The 25,467-nt window shown below is 46.5% G+C and overlaps 2 protein-coding genes across 2 annotated transcripts; both read right to left on the bottom strand.

Annotated features, from left to right (window-relative positions):
• Positions 1 to 1,276: 1,276 nt before the first annotated feature.
• LOC109737191 (multicopper oxidase LPR1 homolog 2) lies at positions 1,277 to 24,995 on the bottom strand. The gene is made up of 4 exons (XM_020296390.4): positions 24,946 to 24,995; positions 7,353 to 7,754; positions 1,597 to 3,111; positions 1,277 to 1,509 (listed from the first exon to the last, which is right to left on the bottom strand). The coding sequence occupies exons 2-4, from the start codon at positions 7,578 to 7,580 to the stop codon at positions 1,456 to 1,458; spliced, it is 1,797 nt and encodes a 598-aa protein (XP_020151979.1). The 5' UTR covers positions 7,581 to 7,754; positions 24,946 to 24,995; the 3' UTR covers positions 1,277 to 1,455.
• On the bottom strand, positions 16,777 to 21,798 carry LOC109737193 (multicopper oxidase LPR1 homolog 2-like). The gene is made up of 3 exons (XM_073511448.1): positions 21,745 to 21,798; positions 21,262 to 21,624; positions 16,777 to 17,072 (listed from the first exon to the last, which is right to left on the bottom strand). The coding sequence occupies exons 1-3, from the start codon at positions 21,796 to 21,798 to the stop codon at positions 16,980 to 16,982; spliced, it is 510 nt and encodes a 169-aa protein (XP_073367549.1). The 3' UTR covers positions 16,777 to 16,979.
• Positions 24,996 to 25,467: the final 472 nt, after the last annotated feature.

Here is a 25,467-nt window from a genome sequence, read left to right as displayed (position 1 = left end):
AAATAGAATACAGAAAATTAAAGGAACTAAACTAAGAGAAACGGTGCTTGAGTAGTAAACATACTAGAGGAAATTAGAGTCATCACTATAAGTATGACGCTGACAACACATGATAGACATGGCTCTTTAATTGTATCACTAAGCCACTTGTATATGATCTCGTGTGGGTGGAGCCAAAAAAGTATGCATCCCCACTCCAGTTATCACCCATACTCGTGCCACCACCATGCTTCCTCGCTCTGGTTATCACAACTCGTAGTTTACGTTAGGTCTTTTTAGTCCTTGCATGTGCGGCGCTCGGGCGGATGATGGCGCTTCTTCTTCGATTTTGTTTTCTGGACTCCAATCGTCTTAGAGTTCGTCCAGCTGAACGTACTCGATGACGGAGCTCTGGCGTAGATTTCTACCGTCTCCTTGCGGTCGCGATGTTAGGCTTTCCCAGCGTGCATGTGCGACGGTGAGTTTGATGTCAGCTGCTTTAATTAGCTCTATTCCTTCACTTCCCAACTGCCATCGACAAGGTCGAGCTGGCTTGAAAACGTTGATAACAGCACGTAGGCGGGTCGTTCTGGCGGCGGTCGTCGGTGGTCGGTGGTTTAGAGACCTCGATGTAATGCTCTGTACTTCTGATGAACTTGTATAATAGCTATGGATCCTTATAAAAAAATGTACTTCACTTCATATATTTGTGATTCTTTTTAGTTCTGCAATGTAGAGGCGGAAGGTATCCTCCCATCTGCATCCGTTCGAAACACCCTCATTATATGCACGAAAATTAAAAAAATGGTTTTTTCCATCTGTCATCAAAATAACCCATGAAGTAAATTACCCATCCTGCCACCCGTAAATGAAAAAAAAACTCTTTGTTAATTGTTTCCCTGATTTTTTTCGTCTGTGACGAAATTGCCTCTAAAGTTGAAGTAAACTATCCACCCGTCACCCGTAAAAGTGAAAAAAGATAACAAGCGTTCCTTTGAATTATTCATATATCATAGGGCCTTTCGCTTTTTCATCCATCGTAAGGCTGACCTTCTCCTTTTCTTCTCATACACGCATCGAGGATATACTTAGAAAAATAAACACATAAAGGATCAAGTCCCACGCGAACGCACGTGTCTTCAGTGGCGGAGCCAGGAAAAGTCAATGAGGGAGGCCAAGTGTAGTTAAGTCTGGTTTGGGAGGGTCGGTGCATCAAAATTCATCATTTTAGCAGCAATTCATCACCTCTCCGCCACTGTGTGTCTTACATCCTCATGCGCGCCGGTTGATGCACAAATATTCAAATACGCGGAGTGTGAATATTTAAAACTTGATTTGAGGACCACAATTTTGTTATCCCATAGCAACTTACGGGGCCTTTTGCTAGTGGAAGGCCAAAATATATTTTATCTCAATTATTCTCAATCCAGCTTGTGCGTAGGATCCTAAGACTATATTTCAAACCCTTGGTTATAGCTAACGCACAATCTTCATCGGCCTCATCATCTCGTTGTCTTCATGATCCAAAATCTGCATATCAAATGAAACGAACAAGTTCATAAAGACTGTTTGACAAAGCTTGATGAATTGAGCAATGGTTTTCTGCTTGATGCTTACATGGCAATGGTAGACGTAGCCGGGGCCAGCGGTGACGTCGAAGGGGAAGCGCCCGCTCTTCCCGGACGCCGTCGCCGATGACTCCTCCAGCGGCTTGAACCGCACGAGCAGCGTGGCCACCGTGCTGGGCCGGACCTTGAACACGTTCTTCCAACCACGCTCCTGCCGCGGCACCACGTGCCTCCGCCCTCCGGCGAGGTGCCTCCGCATCCCGCACGCGAGGGCGTCGTTCCGGCCGCCGGCCCCGCCACTCGCGCCCCCCCTCATGCAGTCCCTGAACTCGTCAACGCGCCGGAGCGACCTCTGCTTCAGCACGGCGAAGACCGCTAGGTGCACGTGCAGCGGGTGGTTGTCGTCGGTGAGGTTGATCACCTCCCACAGCTCCGACGTGCCCTCCCGCGGCGTCTCCGTCACCGGGTCCGTGTACGCCGCCCCGTTCAGGTACAGGTGCGTCGGCTCGTCCGTGCCGTTCTTGGTGTACTCGTACATGGCGATGTGCCTGGTCACCACCGCCTCCCGCGTGTCCGGCTTTGGGTACCGCGGCATCAACGTCGCCGGCACGGTCGACGGGTCATGCTCCAGTTTACTCCCGACCACGAACTTCATCACCGCCACCGTGTCCGCCTTCTCACCCGGGTCACCGGGGTACGGTGCCGGCGCGTCGGACCGCAGGGTCACCGCGTCGTGCTTGGAGCCCGCAAAATCGACGACGACGTCCGCGATCTCCGACGGCGCCAGCAGGAACCCCTCCGTGGGCACCGGCCGGGCGAGGTACACAGAGTCGGAGCCGACGTGCACGAAGCGGAGGCCGCCGGAGAGCGAGAGGCGGAAGAAGCGCGCGTTGCTGGCGTTGAGGATGCGGAAGCGGTACCGGCGACGCCGCACACGCAGGAAGGGCCACGCCTTGCCGTTGGCGATGACGGCGGTGCCGAAGTACTCGGGCTGCCACTGCGGGTGCACGTCGGGGTTGTTGCCCGTGGCGTTCATGAAGAGCGCGCCATCGCTCCTGAAGTCGCGGTCGAACAGTACGAGGTTCCGGTCGAACTCCGCGCCGGAGGGGAGGCCGAGGGGCGCCTCGGCAGCCGGGTCGGCGACGCGGTACGCGCCGAGGAGGCCGGCGAGGATGTTGACGCGTGTGAGGCCCATGGCGTGGTCGTGGTACCATAGGTTACCGGGAAGCTGCTGGTTTGGGTACTCATACGCCGGCGAGGAGAAGTGAGGCCCCGTGGTGGCGAAGCCGGACGTGAACCAGGCCATGGAGTGGCCGTCGGAGGTTGATTGCTGCACGCCGCCGTGGAGGTGGGCGACGGTGGGGATGCCAGCGGCGTTGCCGACCCGCGCTGCCGCGAGTGATCGGTCCCACGGCAGGATGTGGTGAGGCGGGAGGTGGTTGGTCCAGGTGACGCGCGTGGGCACCCCCTTCATGGCCACGATGGTCGGCCCCGGCACGGTGGCCGTCTCCCTGCTCGCGCCGTAGGCGAACACTCGGGTCGCCGGTAGGTCGCGGTGGAATTTCTGCCCAAAAACAGAAAAATAAAACGCAATTCAGACACATTCTTACCTCATTCCAAAATCCAAAAAATAAAAAACTAGTACTGTTCAAGTTCAAAATCCTCGAGACAATTTCGACAAAAGTTTGAGTTGGTTGTTTCCGCCATCTTGTTATTTCCGGCAATTCTTTTGGATTTCAAATATATCAAAACTAACTCAATTTTAACGAATTTAAGCTAATTTGGATTCTTTTGAAACTTGTTTGAATCTAGCCCGCAATTGCGAGGTTACAAATACTTCAACACAACTGATTTATTTTGGTATTCTACTGAACACGCAAAATTCGCAAGAGATTGGTCCATTTTTTGCTGAATTTACTGGGGAAATGACGCGTTCCAAGCATGGCGCATCCATAGGTGAGAGATCAGCCAATCAGACTGGTGCTGATGCTGACTCCACCTAGTGCGACACGGACACATGATGATGCTGATGCTGCCTAGTAGGTCTCCTAAAGCTGGTTGGGACAATCCACATGAAGTTGTTGAAAGCTTTAAATTATTGTCCAATGACGTGTTCCGCCAACCATGGTGCATCCAAGTAACACTGGTGCTGATGCCGACTCCAAGTAACAAGTATGATGCTGGTGCTGCCTAGAAAGTCTCCTAAGGCCAACTTCACCGCCCGACCCATCCTGTCCGGCCCCGTCCGTATAGGATAAAAGGGACAAACCAAATGGCCCAGCGCGCGGGAGCAAACAGACTTTTGTCCGTTTTCTGTCCGCTTTCAACCCATCCCTGGCCTAACTTTGCGCCGATTTGGGGGTAAAACGGACAGCGCGCGGACGGGCGGGACGCGCGCGCTTGTCCTAACCTGGCCCGCCTATCGGTGCCACATAGCAAACCCCCCCCCCCCCCCCCCCCCCCCCCCGCGCCCCATTTGCCGCCATTTCCCCCAAACCCTCCCATGTCCCTCCCGCCGCCCCCTCCCTCCCCCGTCCATGGCCGACGCTCAGCCGAATTCCGGCGGCCTGCCCGTCGACCCGCCCGGAAAGGTGAAGAAGAAGGCGGCCAAGGCGCCAAGGAAGCCGCGGTCGGAGTGCACGCCGGAGGAGATCGCCAAGTTGGACGCAGAATCGGCGAAGAGGAGGAACCGGATGGCGGTCGTCAAGGTCAATGCCGCGGCGGCCAAGTTCGCCGCCGAGCGCGATGCGATGGAGGCCGCGCGGCGCAAGGCAGCGGTCGACGAGAAGGAGGACCTCGTTAACAAAGCGCACGCCCTCCTCATGCTTGGCATGTGCCGACCGGCCGGTTTCCCTGCAGCGGCCGTCGGCCCGGCGAGCACCGGCTCGTCGGTCGCCCGGCATCCCAACTGCCAGTCACCGACGTCGTGGACCACGCCTATGTCGCCCGGCTTTCCCCCGCCAAGGCACGACGCCCAGACCCATTTCTCGGGGTCGCCGGAGGTTGTCGTGATCGCACCGTCCACTCCGCGCCCCTTGGCCGTCATCAACCTCAACGTCACGCCTGGGTCCAGCAGCGACGGTCGGTCGTCCGTCAAGATGCAAAGGAAGCAAGCACGGCCGCCGTTTACGGGCACGATGTCGTCCCCCCGCGTCTTGTTCGACGGAATGCCAACCCCAACGCCACCGGTCGACGACCCATTCTACAGCCAGTTCATGGAGGACGTGATCTTCGAGGGTGGGCATGGCCGTGCCTACAATCCCGAAGGGACCCAAAGTCAGGATGCCGCGCCCCGTACGTTGCTGATGAAGAGGCCGACGACCGTGCTGACTACGACCATGGTGACTCGTGGCATGAAGACGATGACATCTATTGTGAAGGTGATGGTGATGAAGAAGAAGGCAATTACATTTGTATTGGTGGCGAGCCATTGTTCATCGACGAGCTCACCCAAAGAGCGGAAGCACAAAAGAGGAGGAAGAGCATTCGCACGGGTTCATATACACAAGATGAGGACAAGTTGATTTGCCAATGTTGGATGGAGATTAGCCAAGATCCGAAGACCGGCGCGCAACAAAAGGACCTTGTTTTTTGGACGAGGGTTCATAAAATATTCCATGAAAGGAAGATGTTTGAGCCCTACCAAATTACAAGCAACCGTGGCATCACCTCGATTCAAAAGAGATGGTTGTTCATCCAATAAGAGTGTAACAAGTATTGCGCCGCATTCGAGAGCGTTGAAGCACGGCCCGTGAGTGGTCTCGGCGTTGGGGACATGGTATGCTATCCTTATCCTAGTCCTTTCCTTGCTATGGCCATGAGACTTCGGCCTTGTATATGTTTGCATGTTCAATTGTTGTTGATCATGTGTTGTAAGCATTTCAATCTTTGGAAGCATTCAATGCCCAGCACAATGACAAGCCATTCACTCTCACGCATTGTTGGATGATCATCAACAATTGCCCCAAGTTCAAGGATCAATACCGTGAACTTCAAAGGAAGAGAGGCAAGAAGACGACCAAGTTCGCCGGAGGTGGAGATGGCGAGGCGTTGAAGAGGCCGAGGGGCAAGACCAACTCCAAGGTGGACGACATACGTGATGCCTCATCCATGGCCTTGCATGAGACTTTGCATGGCTTGATGTCTCAAAAGGATATTAGGGACGAGAAGAAGCGGCAAAGCAAGGACGAGCAAATGAAGCAATACCTAGAGCTTCAAAGGAAGAAGCTTGAGATGGAGGAGGCGGCCAAGAGGATGAAGATCGACATGGAGGAGGCGGCCCGGCAAAGGCAGCTCGACATCGAGGCCGCCAATGTCTCGGCCAGGCAGCGACAGATCGACATCGAGGCCACCAATGCCGCAACCAAAGCAAAGGAGGTGGCCCTTGCGATCATGAGCGTGGACTTGACCAAGATGATTGAGAAGACAAGGAGCTGGTTCGAGGCCAGGCAGAAGGAGATGTTCGACGCCGACGGCCCGAACTAGGTCGTCCCATCGGCCGTGGCCGTTCTTTTTGGAGGCTGGCATGGGTGCCGCCCGCCGGCTGGCTATGTGCCGGCGAGAAACACATTCATTTTGGAGGCTGACTGTGTTGCTAGCCGCTGGCTGTGTTGCCGGCGAACAAACTATTCATTTTGGAGGCTGGCTATGTTGCTGGCCGCTGGCTGTATTGCCGGCGAGGACGTGAACTAGGGCCGCTGGCATTTGAAACGTTGCTTTCTTTTTAAAATATGGAGGCGGACAAGATGGAGCCAAAGGATGCGGCCATGCGCTGAGCGCATGACCACGGCATCCCAGGGCAGGTCCGGACACGACCTCATCGCCCTACCCAAAGGGACAAAATCCGGCCAAACCAGACGTCCGTTTAAAGTCGCACCGTGGAGTTGGCCTAAAGTTGGCTGGCAAAATGAAGATGCACATGAAGCTGAAGCTGAATGGATCCCCTGCTGGCCAAGAAAGCTCTGAATTATTGTCTGCCATTTGCTTCCAAAGTGATAAGGGCGTGGGCCATCTCCAGCCAGGTACCACAACCATTTCCCAAGGCGACCGACTGACTCCCATCACACCCGTGAACGTGAACGCAATCCAACAGAGAGATTGGTCTCGCAACTGACAAAGATAGAGATATAGATTGGAATGGAAAGAATTGGCCGACAATTAATTGTGTGTGGTGATTCACTGAATTGAAAGTAGCATAGAATTGACAGTTTGGCCTTTGTCTTTCACAGCATGAATGGAAGAGAGGTCCCCTCGAATTCCATTGACAGCGCCGAGTGCTATTGCTTTCTCTTTCTCTTTGATGCAAACATGTACTACTACTGATGGTGGTGGTAGTGGATTAATATCTTGTGATCACCAGATAAGCTTAACAACAAAACCAGTGTGTTTTTCTGGTAGAGAGCCGAGAAAAGATATGGTTTTGTTCCTTTGTTATTCTGGCAATGGCATCTCTGAAATTAGTGGGCGGGGTTGTTGCTAGTGGGATGTTTTCCAGGGAATTCAGAGTTCAAGATGATTAGGCGCATAAACTTCAGATTAAAAAAATGCAAGTCTTATTTAATTTAGTTTTAAAGAAAACTTATCTAAGTAAAGCATTAGACTCTGCATCAAGGACAGGTAAGGTAAGAAGGAACGGAAAGATAACAAGCCAACACTGAACAATTGAACAGTGGCTTCAACCAACACACGGCGTCACCACGCGCGCGCCGGCGTCACGCGCAACAGAATCCAACGAGCGCCGCCCAGCGCAGATGAAAACAGAGAGGGAGGCAGAGAAGGAAAATGCAAGATTGCACACGTACGTACCCACATGGTGTCGTACATGCCGACGGCGAGCTCGCCGGCGACGAGGTTCCCGCCCTCCGCCACGCCGTACCCGCGCAGCACCGGCATGTCCGGCAGCTCGTCCATGAACTTCTCCAGCCTCCCGGCGTCCAGCAGGGGGACGCCCCGCTTCCCCTCCTCGCCCTCGCCGTCGGCCAGCGCCGCCGCGAGCAGCAGCAAGCACGCGCCAAGAAACCTCCCCTTCACCATTGCCGCGACGCGGACGAGAGCGCCGCGACGCGGACGAGAGCGCCGCTTTGGCCCCCTTGGATTTCTCCGGCGGGAGAGAGAGAGAGAGAGAGAGAGAGAGAGAAAGGGGGGTTCCACTGAGGCTGTTGACAGCTCGGCCTTGTGTTTGTCCGCTGGGTTTTGGCTTGGTTCTCTCTGCTTTAAAGACTTCGGAGAGAGGGAAGGGAAAGAGACGGTTTGGAAAGAATATCTTTGGCCTCCGGAGGCGAATTTATTGGTGCGGAATTTGTACTTTCCTTTCTTTGCAGAACTAGAATGACGTGGCCTTCTGGTCTCCCTTGGAAATGATCATGATTTTTATGGGTTGCTTGTTTTGAAGCATGGAAAAAGTAGTACTAGTTTGGACTGATTCCGTTTGTGTTCTCTTTCTTTGGTATCGGTTGTGTGCATCAAAATAATACAGAGGCCGGGGGTATGCCTCATTTTCTAAAAGAAAAAAGGAAACTACTAACCCCTCCTATTCTAAACAAGTGTCGCAGTTTTGAACTATCTTGGTTCAAAACCGGAAATAAATCTTCAAATACATGGCAAGCATCAACTTCTTTAAAAAAAAATCAGATAGGAAGGCTAAGAATTACCGGGGCGTTACAAAGGAAGGGATTCATGCTGTGAAACTGCAAATTACTGCTACCCAGCTGTCAGAACTGTATCCAAATTCCTAAACGGGTTCATACAATTTCAGCGCGTCAAAATGCCTCTAAAATACCCAGCTAAGAAATACAAGTTGCAAGCATCAAATATGTTTAAATTGCCATCCAAAACATGATATATTCATCGTGAGAATTGTCAAGTGCTTTCCGTGTCAAGATGATAGAAGAAACAAATGCACCATGTGAACAATAAAAGCGAAAAAATAGTAAAAAGTTTAAAACTCTAATGTTTGTGGCAACAAACATTGTTGAATGTTCTACATATGTGCAAATTTTCCTAAGGCTGCGTTTGGTTCACAGGGATTTGAAGAGGTTTGGCAGGGATTAAATCCCATTTAAGTCAACCACCCCCCCCCCCCCCCAGTCCCCTTGGGACAGTGTAACCGAACAAAGCCTAAAGAAAAAACTTTCCTAATGCTTTGCGCGAAAAAGGAAAATTGATGCTCTAAAAAGACTATTTTCTACCCCCCACCCCAACCGACCTTCATGAATGTGATTTCCTCACGAAAATTTGCACACGGGAAGAAAACCAAGCAATATTTGTTATACAAATATTCAAATATATATATATATATATATATATATATATATATATATATATATATATATATATATATATATATATATATAGTGAAGCGTTACAAAGGAAGGGATGATGCGCTGGAATTTTATCTATTTATGGGCCTAGCCCAATAACAATTTCAGAAATTCCTAATAAATCCTAGAGGCCCACTTAGCCCATTTGTACAAGGCAAGGGATACTACTAAAGTTTAGTCCCACATAGCTAGTTTAGTGGGAGTTGGACCTCCTTATAAGGGAGGTTCTTTCCCCACTTGTATGAGCATGAGAACAAGAGGGACATCCACGCGCGCTCCTCCTCCGCCGCCCGCCGCGCCGCGGGTTGCGGGAATGAGCCGATGTCTAAATTTTTGCCACGCACTACGGGTATACGAAAGGCCACTCGGGAGCTGGAAAGTTTTTGTTGTAGTGGATATTGAATACGAACGCTGCACCCTTCGGCTACTGCCCGTTCGTTTCGTCTCCCGCGTTCCCTTCAGCTTCCAGCGCAGCCTCTCGCCTCCTTCTCTCGCGCCTATAAAAGGGAGGGAGGTCGCTCCTCTCAGAGAGACGCACCGGAACTCATTCTTCCTCTCGCCACCGGTTCCTGAACACTGCGCTGCTGCTACGATCTTCCTCATCCCGGCTTGCGGCGTGCACCGCAGGTCGGGACAGTAGGCCTCTGAAACCGCACCTCTTTGAGTCATGTACGGGAGAAGGGTGATAAGGTTTTTGGGGAGCGCTCTGCGCGACTACTGACTTCTTCGTCACGGACACCCCGGACTCCGACGACTACTTCCGCGACGTCGACAACCTCCTCCACGACATGGCTACCAAGGACACCGACCACAAGTCCAGTGCTACTGTTGTAGCTGCTGTCCCGTACGTGTTCTTGTTTTTCCTGTTAGATGTTCTGCCACAGTTCCTTGTTCTAGTCCTTGCCCTACACATGATAGGTTCTACTTCATATATGCTACTTGGTCTATTGTCTACTCTAGAGATGTTCGGTTCTAGTTTATATTTGCAGATGTTATCTACCTTCTCTTTGTCAGATCGCATGACTTGCTTTATCTCTGTTACTTTAGTCATGCTTTATCTAGTATTTCCGTTAATAAAATCATATGGTAAATTGCTCATATTTCCAACAATCCAAAAACCTTATTATAGGCAATTTACACCAAGTGGTTTTGCTGCTTCCATGAGACCTCCTATGTTTGAGGGTATCCACTATAAGAGGTGGCGCGTGAGAGCAGTCTTATGGTTTCAAACCATGAGTTGCTATGACGCCACTCTTGGCAAACCTGAAGGAGAGCTTGATGCTCAACAGGCACAAGCTTTTCAGAAAATGGATACTCTGTTTAAGGCTGCTCTCTGAGTGTTCTTGGTGAGAACATAGTTGATGCTTATGCATCAATTGATAATGGAAAAGATACGAGGGATGCACTCGAGGCCAAGTTTGGGGTCTCGGATGCTGGCACTGAGTTTTACATCATGGAGCAATTCTATGATTACAGGATGACTGAAGAGCGCTCCGTGGTTGAGCAAGCTCATGAGATACAGTCATTTGCTAGAGAACTTGAGCACTTCAGTTGTATGCTACCGGACAAATTTGTTGCCGGAGGTATCATCAATAAGCTTCCTCCTTCATGGAGGAACTTTGCTACCTTACTGAAGCATAAGAGGCAGGAGTTTTCCGTTCCGGATCTCATTGGCACTCTTGATGTGGAAGAAAAGGCGAGAGCAAAGGACACACGTGCTCGAGGTATTGAGGGAGGATCTAGTGCCAATCTGGTATAGAAGAAGAACTTTCAGTCCCAAAAGTTCAAGAACAAGGGCAAGTTTGATGGTAAAGCAAAGTTTGATGGGAAGATCGTGCGGCTGAAGAACGTGCATTATGTCCCCTCCGTCAATAAAAATCTTGTTAGCGGATCTCTTCTGTGTAGAGATGGCTACAAGCTTGTCTTTGAGTCGAATAAATTTGTAATATCCAAGTATGGAACCTTTGTTGGTAAAGGTTACGAGTCAGGAGGCCTGTTTCGTTTATCCTTATCAAACGTTTGCAATAAAGTTGTTAATCATATTTGCAACAATAGTGAATCAAATGTGTGGCATTCACGTCTTTGTCATGTTAACTTTGGTTGCATGTCGCGACTAGCGAAGTTGAACTTAATCCCTAGTTTCACCACTGTCAAGGGATCTAAGTGTCAAGTGTGTGTGCAAGCTAAGCAACCTCGTAAGTCTCACACGACTGCGGAAACGAGAAATCTTGCACCACTAGAGCTCATACATTCAGATCTATGTGAAATGAATGATGTTTTAACAAAAGGTGGAAAGAAATATTTCATGACGTTAATTGATGACTCCACTAGATACTGCCGTGTGTATCTTCTGAAATCTAAGGATGAGGCTTTGAACTTTTTTAAGATCTATAAAGCTGAAGTGGAAAACCAACTTGATCGAAAAATCAAGAGGCTTAGGTCTAACCGTGGTGGAGAGTAATTTTCCAATGAATTTGATGCTTTTTGTGCGGAACATGGTATAATCCATGAGAGGACGCCTCCCTACTCACCTCAGTCAAATGGGGTGGCCGAAAGAAAGAACCGTACTCTAACTGATTTGGTTAACGCCATGTTAGACACATCGGGTCTCTCCAAGGCATGGTGGGGGGAGGCGATATTGACGGCATGTCATGTCCTAAACCGAGTCCCCACAAAGAACAAAGAGATAACTCCATTCGAGGAATGGAAGAAGAAAAGGTTAAAACTCTCTTATCTGCGATCATGGGGTTGTTTGGCGAAAGTCAATGTTCCAATTCCAAAGAAGCGGAAGCTTGGACCAAAGACTGTGGATTATGTTTTCCTGGGATATGCTTTTCATAGCATTGGCTATAGATTCTTGGTTGTAAAATCTGAGGTACCTGACATGCATGTCGGTACGATCATGGAGTCGAATGATGCGACTTTCTTTGAAGATATCTTTCCCATGAAGGATATGTCTACCTCGTCTAATCAGGAGATGCCTAGTTCATCGAATCAGGAACTAGTTACAATTACCGAACCTGCCATTTTGATGGAACACTTTGGAAGTCCTGTGGAGGAGAACAATGAAGTTCCTACTAGGAGCAAGAGACAGAGGACTGCAAAGTCCTTTGGTGATGATTTTCTTGTGTATCTCATAGATGATACTCCCAGTTCTATTTCAGAGGCCTATGCATCTGAAGATGCTGACTACTGGAAGGAAGCGGTTCGTAGCGAGATGGATTCCATCTTGGTGAATGAAACTTGGGAGATAACTGATCATCCTTATGGGTGCAAACCTATAGGATGCAAATGGGTATTCAAGAAGAAGCTTAGGCCTGATGGTACTATTGAAAAGTACAAGGCTCGGCTCGTGGCTAAGGGTTATACCCAAAAGGAAGGTGAAGACTTCTTCGATACTTACTCACCTGTGGCTCGACTGACCACTATTCGACTTCTACTTTCACTAGCTGCCTCACATGGTCTTCTCGTTCATCAAATGGATGTTAAGACTGCTTTCCTAAATGGAGAGTTGGACGAGGAAATTTATATGGAACAACCAGATGGGTTTGTACTAGATGGTCAGGAAGGAAAAGTGTGCAAGTTGCTGAAGTCTTTGTATGGACTCAAGCAAGCACCCAAACAGTGGCATGAGAAGTTTGAAAGAACTTTAACCGCTGCAGGCTTCGTTGTAAACGAAGTTGATAAATGTGTGTACTATCGCCATGGTGGGGGCGAAGGAGTTATTCTTTGCTTGTATGTTGATGACATACTGATTTTCGGAACAAATCTGAATGTTATTAAGGAGGTCAAGGATTTCCTATCTCGTTGTTTTGAGATGAAGGATTTAGGAGTGGCTGATGTCATTTTGAACATCAAGTTGTTGAGAGACGATGATGGTGGGATTACATTGCTTCAATCTCACTATGTGGAAAAGATCTTGAGTCGCTTTGGCTATAGTGACTGCAAGCCCTCTCCAACACCATATGATGCGAGTGTGTTACTTCGAAAGAATCGAAGAATTGCTAGAGATCAATTGAAATATTCTCAGATTATTGGCTCGCTTATGTACTTAGCCAGTGCTACAAGACCTGACATCTCTTTTGCTGTTAGCAAACTGAGTCGGTTTGTCTCAAAACCAGGAGGTGTGCATTGGAAAGCTCTAGAGAGAGTTTTGCGTTATTTGAAAGGCACTGCGAATTATGGAATTCACTACACTGGGCACCCAAAGGTGCTTGAAGGGTATAGTGACTCAAACTGGATCTCAGATGCTGATGAGATAAAGGCCACGAGCGGTTATGTATTCACTCATGGAGGTGGCGCAGTTTCTTGGAAGTCTTGCAAGCAGACCATCTTAACGAGGTCAACAATGGAAGCAGAACTCACAACACTAGATACAGCTACGGTCGAAGCAAATTGGCTTCGCCGGCTCTTGAATGACTTGCCGGTTGTTGAGAAACCTGTACCGGGTATCCTTATGAATTGCGACAATCAAACTGTGATCACGAAAGTGAGCAGCTCAAAGGATAACATGAAGTCATCAAGACACGTTCAGAGAAGGTTAAAGTCTGTCAGGAAAATGAGAAACTCCGGAGTTATTGCATTGGATAATATCCAAACGTCTAAAAATCTGGCAGATCCTTTTACTAAGGGTCTATCACGTAATGTGATAGATAATGCATCGAGGGAGATGGGTATGAGATCCACAATATGAATTGTTCACAGTGGTAACCTATTCTTTGTGATCGGAGATCCCGTGAATTAGATGTGGAAGACAAGCTGTTGATCAACTGAGAGGAGAGTATCCTTACTATTAACAATACCACTCCATGAAGATGCAATACTCTCCTAAAACTGTATGGCAGGTTGATGTATATCTTAATGTGTTCTAAGTGGCTCATTTAAGCAGAGATGTTGTCCTGCAGAACATCTTTGAAGAACACATCTATATGAGTCTGATTGTTAAACGTCGCAATCTATGAGAGTAGGATTCTCTCTAGTAAACTCATGAAAGGTCTCGGAGTATGACGCATAAGCTCCACCCGCGGGGAAGACCCACGGTATCCACGTATCGGTCAAGGCTTTATGTGAAGCTAGATTCGCAGAAAACTTGCAGTTCAAGGCCCAGTCCACTGTTCAAGTTGCTTACTAGTGTAGCATAGAGTTCTAGGTGGAAGTTCAACTTAACAGTCTCCACTCCAGTACCGGTATATAAAACAGTGTTTTGGAACTAAAGGCAAATTCTATGTGGCTCTAGGATCTGGTGGGGGATTGCTGAAATTTTATCTATTTATGGGCCTAGCCCAATAACAATTTCAGAAATTCCTAATAAATCCTAGAGGCCCACTTAGCCCATTTGTGCAAGGCAAGGGATACTACTAAAGTTTAGTCCCACATTGCTAGTTTAGTGGGAGTTGGACCTCCTTATAAGGGAGGTTCTTTCCCCACTTGTATGAGCATGAGAACAAGAGGGACATCCACGCGCGCTCCTCCTCTGCCGCCCGCCGCGCCGCGCCGCGCCGCGGGTTGCGGGAATGAGCCGAGCCGATGTCTAAATTTTTGCCACGCACTACGGGTATACGAAAGGCCACTCGGGAGCTGGAAAGTTTTTGTTGTAGTGGATATTGAATACGAACGCTGCACCCTTCGGCTGCTGCCCGTTTGTTTCGTCTCCCGCGTTCCCTTCAGCTTCCGGCGCAGCCTCTCGCCTCCTTCTCTTGCGCCTATAAAAGGGAGGGAGGTCGCTCCTCTTAGAGAGACGCACCAGAACTCATTCTTCCTCTCGCCACCGGTTCCTGAACACTGCGCTGCTGCTACGATCTTCCTCATCCCGGCTTGCGGCGTGCACCGCAGGTCGGGACAGTAGGCCTCCGAAATCGCACCTCTTTGAGTCCTGTACGGGAGAAGGGTGATAAGGTTTTTGGGGAGCGCTCTGCGCGACTACTGACTTCTTCGTCACGGACACCCCGGACTCCGACGACTACTTCCCCGACGTCGACAACCTCCTCCACGACATGGCTACCGAGGACACCGACCCCAAGTCCAGTGCTACTGTTGCAGCTGCTGTCCCGTACGTGTTCTTGTTTTTCCTGTTAGAGGTTCTGCCACAGTTCGTTGTTCTAGTCCTTGCCCTACACATGATAGGTTCTACTTCATATATGCTACTTGGTCTACTGTCTACTCTAGAGATGTTCGGTTCTAGTTTATATTTGCAGATGTTATCTACCTTCTCTTTGTCAGATCGCATGACTTGCTTTATCTCTGTTACTTTAGTCATGCTTTATCTAGTATTTCCGTTAATAAAATCATATGGTAAATTGCTCATATTTCCAACATGATGCACCGATAACTTGGACGTTCACAAGGCGCGGCCAATCATACGGGTGTAGAGGCGCGTTCACAAAAAAAGAGATCAAACGCTCAACCTATGTATTTCTTGTGTAAATAGATAATTTAGTGCCATTGGTTATTTACTTTAAACATAATGCATTGACGAGTTATTGTAGAGGCGCACAAAAAGAAATGGATATTGTAGAGGCGCACAAAAGAAATGGATGTTGAATTCATATATGAATATTACATATATTACTTCATAATAGAACCTTAAATTATCCAGGACTAATGAATTTGAATGCAAGACTAATAATGGTGCATGTACATGATAACTACATTGGTTGTTTGAAGAAACATCACTATAACTTTGGCATGCACAAGTGAGTGTCCAATCTTTATAACATTGAATCGATATTGTATTTTTGGCCACAATACAAAGTATATATTGTTTTATGTTCAAGCGATGCACGTCCACGATCGCTAGATAGTGATACGTGAATGAATTGTGCAATCTCTCACACACGCATACATATCTCATTTCTCCGTGGGCATCAGAATCACACACGCGCACTTCGTGTATTTCTCTCCCTCCGTCAAGATTAGAATTCGTCTTTCTACCCCGTCCTACAAGTCTCTCACATAGAAACACACACGCTCCACCCCTTTAATTCCGCCCTCCCACCGCCAATACTGTCTCAAAGTATAATTATGTCTCTCACACATATGCCTAAGGTTAACTCGAGTTCCAGAACCATATGAATACATACAATGGGATTCCAACAGAGCACCTTTCGTTTTGAGATCTCTCTCTCTCTCTCTCTCTCTCTCTCTCTCTCTCTCACACACACACACCCACACACGCGCGCGCGCGTAGACATTGTTTCTCTCTTCATTTTTTCCGGCACTTGCATGCACACCATTTGTTTATCTCCGTGATGCTTTAAGTATGCCTCGCACACATGCTATCTACCTATCCCTTAATATAGATACGTGTCACATAAACTCCTTCTCCTTATATCTAAGTGTCACTGCCCCCCCCCCCCCCCCACACCCAGACACACACTTCCCGACACCGAAGGAGTAGGGTGACACCTCGATCTTGATACTAATCTATCTACTGGCTTCTCTCACAAACACACACACACACACACATGTACACTACCCGACACCGAAGGAGTAGGGTGGCACCTCGATCTTGATAGTAATCTATCTACTGGCTTCTCTCTCAAACACACACACACACTCGCTAGTTGTGCCTATGTGCCTACCGCGCGCACACTCTCGATACGTCTTTCTCTCCCCCCTCCCCCCAACAATGACAGCAGAAGGGTGACAACTCGATCTTGATCTTAATCTATCAACTGGTTTCTCTCTCTCTCTCTCTCTCTCTCTCTCTCTCTCACACACACACACACACGCGCGCGCGTTAGTTGTGTCTCTGTGCCTCTCTCAAACACACTCGATACATCTTTTTCTCAATAGCCCCCTCGATAAGTAGACTTCTCGGGCGCACACAGCTGTAGTGATGATGACGTTGAACCCAGTGTGCCTTGTTTTTACCGGCCTCATGTGATAGTTTCCACCATATTTTCTGTTAATTAACAAGGCAACCTTTTCTTTGTTACTACTAGTGAATCTGAAATCATTCGGAGCAGACATAAAATATATCACTTCAACCCAATTATCGCAGTAACTATTTTAAAAGAAACTAGCTAGATGCCCATGCGTTGCACGGAACATTAAGATGCATTTGTATGAGTAGTTTATCCCGTGAGAGAAAAAGGATGAACGAGGGAAGGCCTTATTTGCAAATGTGGAGAGGGGTGTGGGTGGCCGTCTCCCTGCTCGCGCCGTAGGCGAACACTCGCGTCGCCGGTAGGTCGCGGTGGAATTTCTGTCCACAAACAGAAAATTAAAACACAATTCAGATTTCAAACACATTCTTATATCATTCCAAATCAAAAAATAAAAACTACCGTTCAAGTTCAAAATTCAGTGACAATTTCGGAAGAAGTTTGAGTTTGTTGTTTCGGCCATCTTGTTATATTCCGGTAATTCTTTTGTATTTCAAATACATCAAAATTAACTCAATTTTAACGAATTTTAAGCTAATTTAAATTCTTTTGAAACTTCTTTGAATCTAGCCCAAAATTGCGAGGTTACAAATACTTCGACACCCACTGATATTATTTGGTATACTACTGAACAGACAAAATTCGCAAGAGACTTGTCCATTTTTTGCTGAATTTACGGGGAAAATGACGCATTCCAAGCATGGTGCGTCCATACTGAGAGATCAGCCAATCATACTGGTGCTGATGCTGGCTCCAACTAGTGTGAGAGACACACGATGATGCTGATGCTGCCTAATAGGTCTCCTAAAGCTGGCCGGGACAATCCACATGACGTTATTGAATGGATGCCATGAAAGCTTTAAATTATTGTCCAATGACGTGTTCTGCCAAGCATGGTGCGGGTAATTTGGTGTTTTGACCCTTTTGGGAAAGTTGAGTTAGATCCGACTCTGGTTTCGATTTTTCTTCAAGAGGTGGGTCGATGGTGGTGCCTACCGCCGAGGCCCTTGGCGCACCCTACCGTAAAAGAAATCTATGTATCAAATACAATGCATGTGTCCGTCTATCGCCGGGCACCTCGACGATAGGGTTGCACAGGCTACCGCCAATTTGTTTGGTGATAGGGCTACACTGCACTAACGTGGACAAGTTGCCTACCATCCAGGGCCTTGGCAGAAGAAAAATGATCAGACCCTGAAGTTTTTCAAACCAAAATCAGATATAACTTAAGTTTCGTGAAAGTGTCAAAACATCAAATTTGGCCGCATGGTGCATCCATACATACTTGCAGATCGTCGCACTGGTGCTGATGCTCACTCCAACTTGTATGATGCTGATGCTGCCTAGAAAGTCTGCTAAAGTTGGATGGCAAAATCCACATGAAGTTGGATGGATGCCCCAAGAAAGCTCTGGATTGTTGTCTGCCATTTGCTTTCAAAGTGATAAGGCGTGGGCCATGAGCTAGCTACCCCGGGTAGATATTAGGTGATACCACCCTTAGATGCTCCCATGATACAAATTTTGAAAGTCATATTTAGATGTTTCAAAAAATTCTGAATTTTTTTGTGCATGTTGACAAGACATGTCTTTAACTCCTAAAAAAATCAGATCAAAATTCAAAATGTACATTGAGAAATAAAAAAGACAAATCCATATGGGAATAATGTCATTTCTGACACTGTTCATATTTTGTCTTCTTTTGACACTATTTATTCTAGATTTGTCTTTTTTGTTTCTCGATGTACATTCCGAATTTTGATCTGAATTTTTTAGGGGTTATAGACATATGTCTTATGAACATCCAGAATTTTTTTCAATTTTTTTTAAACATCTAAATGCCACTTTTCAAAATTTGAAACATGGTAGTATGTGAAGTGTGGTATCATCTGATATTTCCCCAGCTACCCTCCATCTCCATGTACCACAACCGGTCCCATTACACAAGGCGACTGACTACCATCACACCCGTGTACGTGAACGCAATCCAAGAGAGATAGATCAGCGCTGCTATACACACGACGAATGTACGGCCGATGCCTGCACAATTTGTATGTGGCAGCGCGATTACCACGAACAAGTGTACATGCAGGAGGCAGTATCGTTCGTAGGTCGTGTGTGAACAGTTGTCCGTGAAGCAATGTCGAAGATAGATAGTACTCCATTCGTTTCATAGTATAAAAGTGTTTTTTATACTAGTGTAGTATGAAAAACACTCTTATAATACAAGAGCGTTTTATATACTAAACTAGTGTAGTATAAAAACGTTCTTACAATATAAAAGCATTTTTTTAACATTAAACTAGTGTAAAAAACCCTTTTATATTATGGGACGGAGGGAGTAGGATGGAGGGAGTATATTGAAAATTGAAAGAATTGATCCTCATGTGGAAGAGCACGGAGACTGATCTGAAACTAGCATAGGATTGACAGTGTGCAGGGTTGACGATTTCACACCATCTTGGCCTTCCTTTTGTTTAGAGGAATGGATTCGATGGATTTAGTAATTTAATTAGCTCCGTTTAGTTCACACTTCACGCTGTGAATGGAACAGAGGTCCCCTGCACTCAGTAGTGGCCGGATTTATATCTTGTGAAGTGGAGTAGTGATTACTAGATAAGCTTAACAACAAAATTAGGGAGAAAAATTCTATGAGACCAGGTCTCATTCTGAGGCTGGTGAGACCCATCCAGATGGATGCCACGTGGCCACGACAATCCTAAAGCACCAATCCCTGTTTTCAAATACCAGCTTCTCATTCCGGTATACGTATGGTATAAGCTGCCGGTTGACATATACTGAATTACTGATATACGTACGTAGGCAAGTACCAGATCGAGTTAATTAGGGTTCAATCGCTGCTCTCGTCCTCCTATTGCTCTCTACCATGGCGGCGCCTAGCGACCTTGTCGCCGGCAGTCACGCAGCACCAGGCTACCTCTTCTCGTTCATGGCCGTGCCGAGCGACCTCGTCGCCGGCGGCCAGCCGGGCTGCTCGACCATGGCGGACGCATGCCATGTTGCTGGCCGTGCGGACTCATCTTCGACGGCGGACGTGTACTAGCATGCATCGAACCGTTCCATGCTGATGATGCACTTGCTCACGACGTCGCCGGTGAACTGCATGACACTCGATCGTGGTCCTCCCTGACTTGATTTGAGTCCTCTAGCTTGTGCACATCAGAAGCCGCTCACCACGTCGCCGTCAACACTCGGATTCATGGAGATAGACTCAAAGAATATCATATGTTCTTCCTAGCGTTGAAACTGCATAATCTTCAATATTATTAGCGCAAATACTTTCAAGCTGCTTATATATACGCATGGGACTACTAGAATCGATCAACCAAACAGACCATATGCGCCTGTATATTCTGTTGCTCATATATGCATGCACTTCACGCACCCGGACCACGTCGAGTGTCATGCAGTTCGCTGGTGACGACGTCTTGGCGCACAGCCGCCTTCAAAGAGGAGGCACGGCAACATTCGTGCGGCCAACATAGTCGAGCAGTCTGGCTAGCCGCCGGCGACGAGGTTGTTCCGCGCAGCGATGGACGAGAAAACTTAGCGCCGTGCCGCATGGCCTCCGGTGATGAGGTCGTCGGACGCGGAGGAGCTAACCCTAGTTATATCGATCCGGTGGTTCTGTACGTGTATGTCAACCGGCAGCTTACCGTACGTACACAAGAATGGATAATTGGAACTGAAAACTCATGGCTGGTGGGATTATTCGTGCTTTGAGATTGAGGTGGTCACACGTGACATCCATTCGGATGGGTCTCACCAGCCTCACTATGAGACCCGGTCTCATAGAATTTTTCTCCCAAAAATAGTGGGATTGACTTTCGGTGCAGAACCGAAGAAAGGCGTCCATGGTCTTGTTCCTTTGCTATTCCGGCAACGGCTTCCTCTGAGATTAGTGGGCAGGGTTGTTGCCAGTGGGATGGGATGCTTTTCAGAGTTCAAAATTACTCGGCGCATAAAGTTTCTGGAGAAAAATGCAGGTTCTAATCCCTTAATTTAATTTATTAAGCATGCATGGAAGCATCATAGTCACTGCATTCAAACGTTTCTCTAAAACAAAACAAAAAAATGGAAACCTTGAGACGTCCGATCTGAAGAAACTTAGACTGAACAATGAACAGTAATCACTCCCACCAACACACGGCGTCAGCACGCGTGCGCCCAGCGTAGTACTCCCTTCATTTCACAACGTAGTGCCTATAGATTTTTGTGAAAATCAAATTTTGCCAACTTTGACCAAGTATATATAGAGAAAACTATCTACATCTACAATACCAAACATGTACATTCTAAAAATATAATCCACGATGTATCCAATGATGTGCATTTGATATTTTAGATTACCTAATTTTCTTTATAAATATGGTCAAAGTTTGTAACGTTTTACTTTTGCAAAAGTCTATAGGCACTACATTATGAAACAAATGGAGTAGATGAGAACAGAGAAGCAGGCAGAGAAGAAAAAGGCCAAGATTGTACACGTACCCATGTGGTGTCGTACATGCCGACGGCGAGCTCGCCCGCGACGAGGTTCCCGCCCTCCCCCACGCCGTACCCGCGCAGCAGGGGCATGTCCGGCAGCTCGTCCACGAACTTCTCCAGCCTCCCCGCGTCCAGCAGGCGGACGCCCCGCTTCCCCTCCTCGCCCTCGCCGTGGGCCAGCACCGCCGCCGCCGCCGCAAGCAGGAGCAAGCACGCGCCAAGAAACCTCCCCTTCACCGTTGCCGCGACGCGGGCCAGAGCACCGCTTTGGCACCCTTGGATTTCTCCGGCGGGAGAGAGAGAGAGAGAGAGAGACAGAGGGGGGTTCCACTGAGACTGTTGACAGCTCGGCCTTGTATTTGTCGGCTGGTTTTGGCTTGGTTCTCTTCTCTCTTAAAGACTTCGGGGGAGAGAGAGAAGGGAAAGCGACGGCTCGGGAAGAATATCTTTGGCTCGGAAGGCGAATTTATTGGTGTGAATTCTTACTTTCCCTTCTTTGCATAATGACGTGGCCTTCTGGTCTCCCTTGGAAATGATCATGATTTTTTTGGGTTGCTTGTTTTGAAGCAATGGAAAAGTAGTAGCTTGGACTGATTCCATTTGGGTTCTGTTTCTTTGGTATCGGTTCAATGGGAATGGATGCCTCGTTTTTCTTCTAAGGCCCCATCCGGGTGAGACGACATCTGGATTAGCAACTAGTCAATGTTCCGAATAAGCCACGCGAATCATTCTATCAGGAATGACATGGGGACTAGCTAATTTATTTTGTATGGTTGTGTGCATCAAAACGATATGTGCAAAACGATATTTTGTAGGAAAGAAAAGCAAAAACATCATCCAAAATAGTTGCAATTGCATATATTCATCGTGAGAATTGTCAAGTGCTATCCGTGTCAAGATGAAAGAATAAACAAATGCACCCTGTGACTTGTAAAAGAAAAAAAGATTGTAAAAATTTAAAAACTCTGATTTTTGTGGCAACCAACATTCTTGAATGTTCAACATATGTGCAGATTTTTCAAAAAAAAAACTTTCCTAATGCTTTGCGCGAAATAGGAAAATTTGTGCTCTAAAAGACTATTTTCTAAAGCATATTGGAGTGCTGAATTTGTTCTTTTTTCCCAGACCTTTATGAATGTGATTTCCTCATAAAAATTTGCACACTGGAAGAAAACCAAACAATATTTGTTATGAAAATATTCACTGTTTATATTATTTCCATTTACTGTTCATAGAGGAGCATTTGAGCTCAGGGATTAGAATGACACTTTCACAATTAATGTGATGTGCACGAATCCACGAGCATCTATCCATGTACTTGTATTGATATGAACTCCCTCTATTTTTTTAGTCTGCATATAAAATTTGTCTGATGTCAAATTTTCATAAAATTTGACTAACTCTGTAGAGAAAAAATATCAACATTCACAATACAAAATCAATATCATTAGATGCATCTTGAAATTTATTTCCATACTATATAACTTTAATATTACAGTTGTTGATATTTCATAATATAAATTTGGTCAAATTTTGTGTAGTTTGACTTTAAACAAACTTTATATGCGGAGTGAAAAGAAACAAATGGAGTACTTTATGCGATGTTGATCTTCCAATAGTCACCTACTTGTACCATGTACATTCATATTGCACATGATAAGAAATTACCATCAGTAAGCCTAAAATTTTAAACATATTTCACTAAACATAAACACTCCATCAGTAGGGTATTTTCTCAATGGCGTAAAAGATTGCAAAGCGTCTCGGTCTATATTGGTTATGTATAAAATTATAAAGTATAATTTCCCACATGAATACTGCTTTGCGTCATAGTAGGCATATCACTTCAATGAATAATTATGTAGTTATAGGTTCCTGAGGCCAATTGTAACACATCTGCTGAGAGCATATGTTCCAGCACTTACGCCTGGTGGTTTTTAGACCAATCGCACTGACCAACACTATTTTTTTGTGCGCACTTTGTTTTTACTCATGCACATCGATGATTAACTTTCTAGTCGGTCACCCATCCTTAAACTGCTCTAAGCCAAAGCATGCTTAACTTTAGGGTTCCTTGCGAACAAGCTCCTAGAAAAAAAAGGAATTCCTAGGATATGAGTAGCCTATCATTCCTATTAAGACAGAATGTCACATACACCCTACTCAAAGTAATCGACGTCCTCGTCAGCCCAGCAGTAACGTAAACCCTTAGCGCACGTCTATGCGAGCGAGTGCCAACATCCACATGTGAACATGCCGTATGCTACAACGGGTCACAGCCATCATGTACATGTTTGCGACACCAACTCACACATGCATGTGTAACCATGAGGACCGACTCTGATAGCAATTGTAACGCCCCAGCCATGGACACTGGTTCCTACCTGTCACGCCTGATGGGATTTAGACTGGTCTCACAAACTAACACTAATCTTTCGTATGCACTTTATCCTCACTCGTGCACATTCATAATCAACTTCCCAGTCGCCCACCTATCCTCAAATTGCTCCATCCTAATCACGCTTAATTATAAGGTTCCTTGTGAAGGTGCTACCGAAAAAGAAGGAATTCTTTGTCAATATGATTATTCTATCATTCATATTAGGCCAGGATTTAACACCTCACAAGATAACCTGGTTAGGTTCTAAGTACTGGTTAATTGCACAAAAGCTCTTCATTTATACTCCTCTCATGGTGCTCGTCTTGAAACCTGAAATTTTCTCAATTACTACATATGGGGCATTGTGGCTATATGGAAACATGCCAAAGCCTTGTCATGTGTTGGCGATAAATATCAAACCACGCCGATCACTGAATTCTTTACAACATCAAGGAACCTTTTTGGCCACATATTGACACTATTGGCATAAAATTTTTATTTTTCCCATTAGATGGACATGGTCACATATTGACACTATTCTCCTTTGAAAATTGATTTTTGGTTGCTTGTTTTGAAGCATGGAAGAAGTATCAACTTGCACAGATTCCATTTGGATTGTGCTTTCAGTGGGAATGGATGCCTGATTTTCTTCTAGGTGAGATGAGACAGTAGTAAAAGTTTTGAAGCATAGTTTTCATGTCTAGAACAAATTCCTTCAGCTTCCACCATAAAAAGGCATTCAGCTTCATTTTATTTGCATTTTGCATTTATTTAGTTTTCATTTTAAGTCTTCATATACATACAAGATACGGTATAAGTGGAAAGGAAATCAAGTTGATAATCAGAAATTACTCCAGTTCACTTGTTTGTTTGTTTCACTAAAGCATGAGCAGTACTTACACCTAAATAGTGTAAGGAAAATTATCTTGCTATTGTCTGCCATCGATATAATGTGGAGGTGGAGCATCCACAATTTGTTCTTGTTGGTGACGGGTGGCGGGCAGGACATTCAGGACGAGGGGGAGATGGAAGGGGATGAAAGGACCTCTGCTGGAAAACACTGGTAGAAAAAAGGCCTTTAGTCCCGGTTCGCAAAGGCCTTTAGTCCCGGCTGTGCAACCGGGACTAAATATGCGCGACTAAAGACCCCCCCTTTAGTCGCGCCTCTTACGAACCGCGACTAAAGGCTTTAGTCCCGGTTCTCGTGGCCAACCGGGACTAAAGGCCCGTCCTTTAGTCCCGGTTCTCGTGGCTAACCGGGACTAAAGGCCCGTCCTTTAGTCCCGGTTCTCGTGGCTAACCGGGACTAAAGGCCTCCTCCGCAGGTTTTTTTTGCGATTTTTTTTATTTTTTTTTATTTTTAAATTTCTGAATTATTTTAACCTCTAATCTCTAATCACCACCCCTCATCACTTCTCAATTTAACCTCTAATCTCTAATCACCCCTCATCATTCCAAATCATCTAACTTCCCGGACGGTCACCCATCCTCTCACTACTCCAGCCTGAGCACGCTTAACTTCCGGGTTCTATTCTCCCTCGTTTCCAAGTCTGCACTTGTTGTTTTCCTGACAATAGTAGGATGTCAATTCTATTAACCCTCTGGAATTTAGCTTGAGCATGAAGTGACACATTTCACTGTTTGAGTTTGAAACTATTGTTTTAAAAAACAATAATTATTTAGTAACACTAATATTTCTGGAATAATTAGTTTGACCATTGTTTGACCACTGTTTGACCACAGTTTAACCAGATTTGACCAAAATTAAAAAAAAACTGAAATAATTATTTAGTAACACTAATATTCTAGAATAATTAGTTTGACCATTG

This window comes from Aegilops tauschii, chromosome 3 (assembly GCF_002575655.3).
Source record: "Aegilops tauschii subsp. strangulata cultivar AL8/78 chromosome 3, Aet v6.0, whole genome shotgun sequence".
NCBI classification, from domain to species: domain Eukaryota; kingdom Viridiplantae; phylum Streptophyta; class Magnoliopsida; order Poales; family Poaceae; genus Aegilops; species Aegilops tauschii.
Note: the sequence above shows the minus strand (reverse complement) of the source record. Positions and strands in the feature narration are given on the sequence as shown.

Excerpts from the sequence above, each read along its gene's own strand:
- LOC109737191 (XM_020296390.4), bottom strand. The coding sequence starts at position 7,580 with ATGGTGAAGGGGAGGTTTCTTGGCGCGTGCTTGCTGCTGCTCGCGGCG. Across the intron at positions 3,112-7,352 it reads GCATGTACGACACCATGTGG|AAATTCCACCGCGACCTACC; the intron begins GTACGTACGTGT and ends GTTTTTGGGCAG. Across the intron at positions 1,510-1,596 it reads GCTACGTCTACCATTGCCAT|ATTTTGGATCATGAAGACAA; the intron begins GTAAGCATCAAG and ends TTTGATATGCAG.
- LOC109737193 (XM_073511448.1), bottom strand. The coding sequence starts at position 21,798 with ATGATCATTTCCAAGGGAGACCAGAAGGCCACGTCATTATGCAAAGAA. Across the intron at positions 21,625-21,744 it reads CATTATGCAAAGAAGGGAAA|CCGACAAATACAAGGCCGAG; the intron begins GTAAGAATTCAC and ends AGCCAAAACCAG. Across the intron at positions 17,073-21,261 it reads GCATGTACGACACCACATGG|AAATTCCACCGCGACCTACC; the intron begins GTACGTGTACAA and ends GTTTGTGGACAG.